A 1,264-nucleotide genomic window follows, 5' to 3' on the forward strand; every position below is an offset into this window, starting at 1 on the left:
CCCCTGGATCCCTGGCAGTGCCCAAGGCCAGGCTGGACATTGGGGCTGGGAGTGACCTGGGACAGTGGGAGGTGTCCCTGCCATGGCAGGGGTGGCACTGGATGAGCTTTAAGGTCCCTCCCAGCCCAAACCATTCCATGACTGCATCAATGATCAATTTGCCTTGGGAATTTGCAGGTTGGGGGCCTTGCCTCCGAGGACGTGCGCTGGGCTGAGGCCGTGCAGGACCTGAGGCAGCAGCAGAGCACCTTGTGTGGAGATGTCCTGCTGATCACGGCCTTYGTCTCCTACCTGGGCTACTTCACCAGGAAATACCGCCAGGACCTCCTGGAGGGCAGCTGGAGGCCCTACTTGCACCAGCTAAAAGTGAGTCCTGATTCCTCTGAGAAGCCATTGCTCCTGAGATCGAGGTGGTCATAAATCCTGGTGCCCACAGGGGATCCCCCAAGCGAGGGGCTCTCTCACATGAAGGACATCCCTGTGTCCTCACAGAGCTGGACTGAGCATCAGGACACAGCCATTTGCTCCTCCCTGGGGAAAACATGGTGTCCAGTCCATGCTCCGTGCAAAGTCCTCCACGGACACAGGAAAAGCCCAAACACAGAGCTCAGCTCTGCACTTTTGTCCAGGAAACAGCCATAGCCATGAATGAGGGAGGAATACGGAGAAGGAGTTGCTGGGAGCAGGCAGAGCTCACTGCCAGCTCTCCAGTAGGCTTGGAAGAACTCCAGGTGTTTTTTTCATTCTGGACACAAGCTCTGGTCGTGCTGGCCATGCCTCTCAGCTGGTTTTATCCATGTCTTGCTGTTAGGAACAGATGGAGTTCATTGTGCTTGAAACTTGTTTAATATTTCACTAATTTTAACAGGTTCCTCTCCTACAAATGATGCCAAGAAGCTTTTAAATAAGGTCCCAGTGGGGCAGAGAGGCCCAAATCAAAGGGCTGACCAAAGCAGGCGATTCCTTAGGCTGAGAGAGGAAAAAAACCATTCTGCATTTCTTAATACTGAGCCAGAAAATAAGTTAAGAGATGCAATAAGGAAAAATTAAAATAAAGAGAGAAAAACAACTTAAACTGGCAGAGTCAGAGCACAGCCTGACACSCTGTWGGGCAGGGTGGTGCTGCAGCCCCGTTGCACTGATGGATGTGCTCTCGTCCAAGCGCTGATCCTGCACACAGCTCCAGTCCGTCTCTGCAGCTCCAGGGCTGCTTCTGGAGCTCCTCTCCTCTGGGAATGCAGTGGGAGCAGTGTCCCAGTGTCCC

General features: G+C 53.5%; 1 protein-coding gene across 1 annotated transcript in view; it reads left to right on the forward strand.

Annotated features, from left to right (window-relative positions):
- Positions 1-1,264, forward strand: part of DNAH9 (dynein axonemal heavy chain 9) — a 189,280-nt gene that overhangs the window by 99,507 nt on the left and 88,509 nt on the right. The window contains 1 exon segment of the mRNA XM_057378622.1: positions 178-368. Coding sequence (XP_057234605.1) covers positions 178-368 — 191 coding nt within the window.

Source organism: Malurus melanocephalus, unplaced genomic scaffold (assembly GCF_030028575.1).
Source record: "Malurus melanocephalus ecotype Western Australia unplaced genomic scaffold, MMel_1.1 scaffold_368, whole genome shotgun sequence".
Taxonomy (NCBI): Eukaryota; Metazoa; Chordata; class Aves; order Passeriformes; family Maluridae; genus Malurus; species Malurus melanocephalus.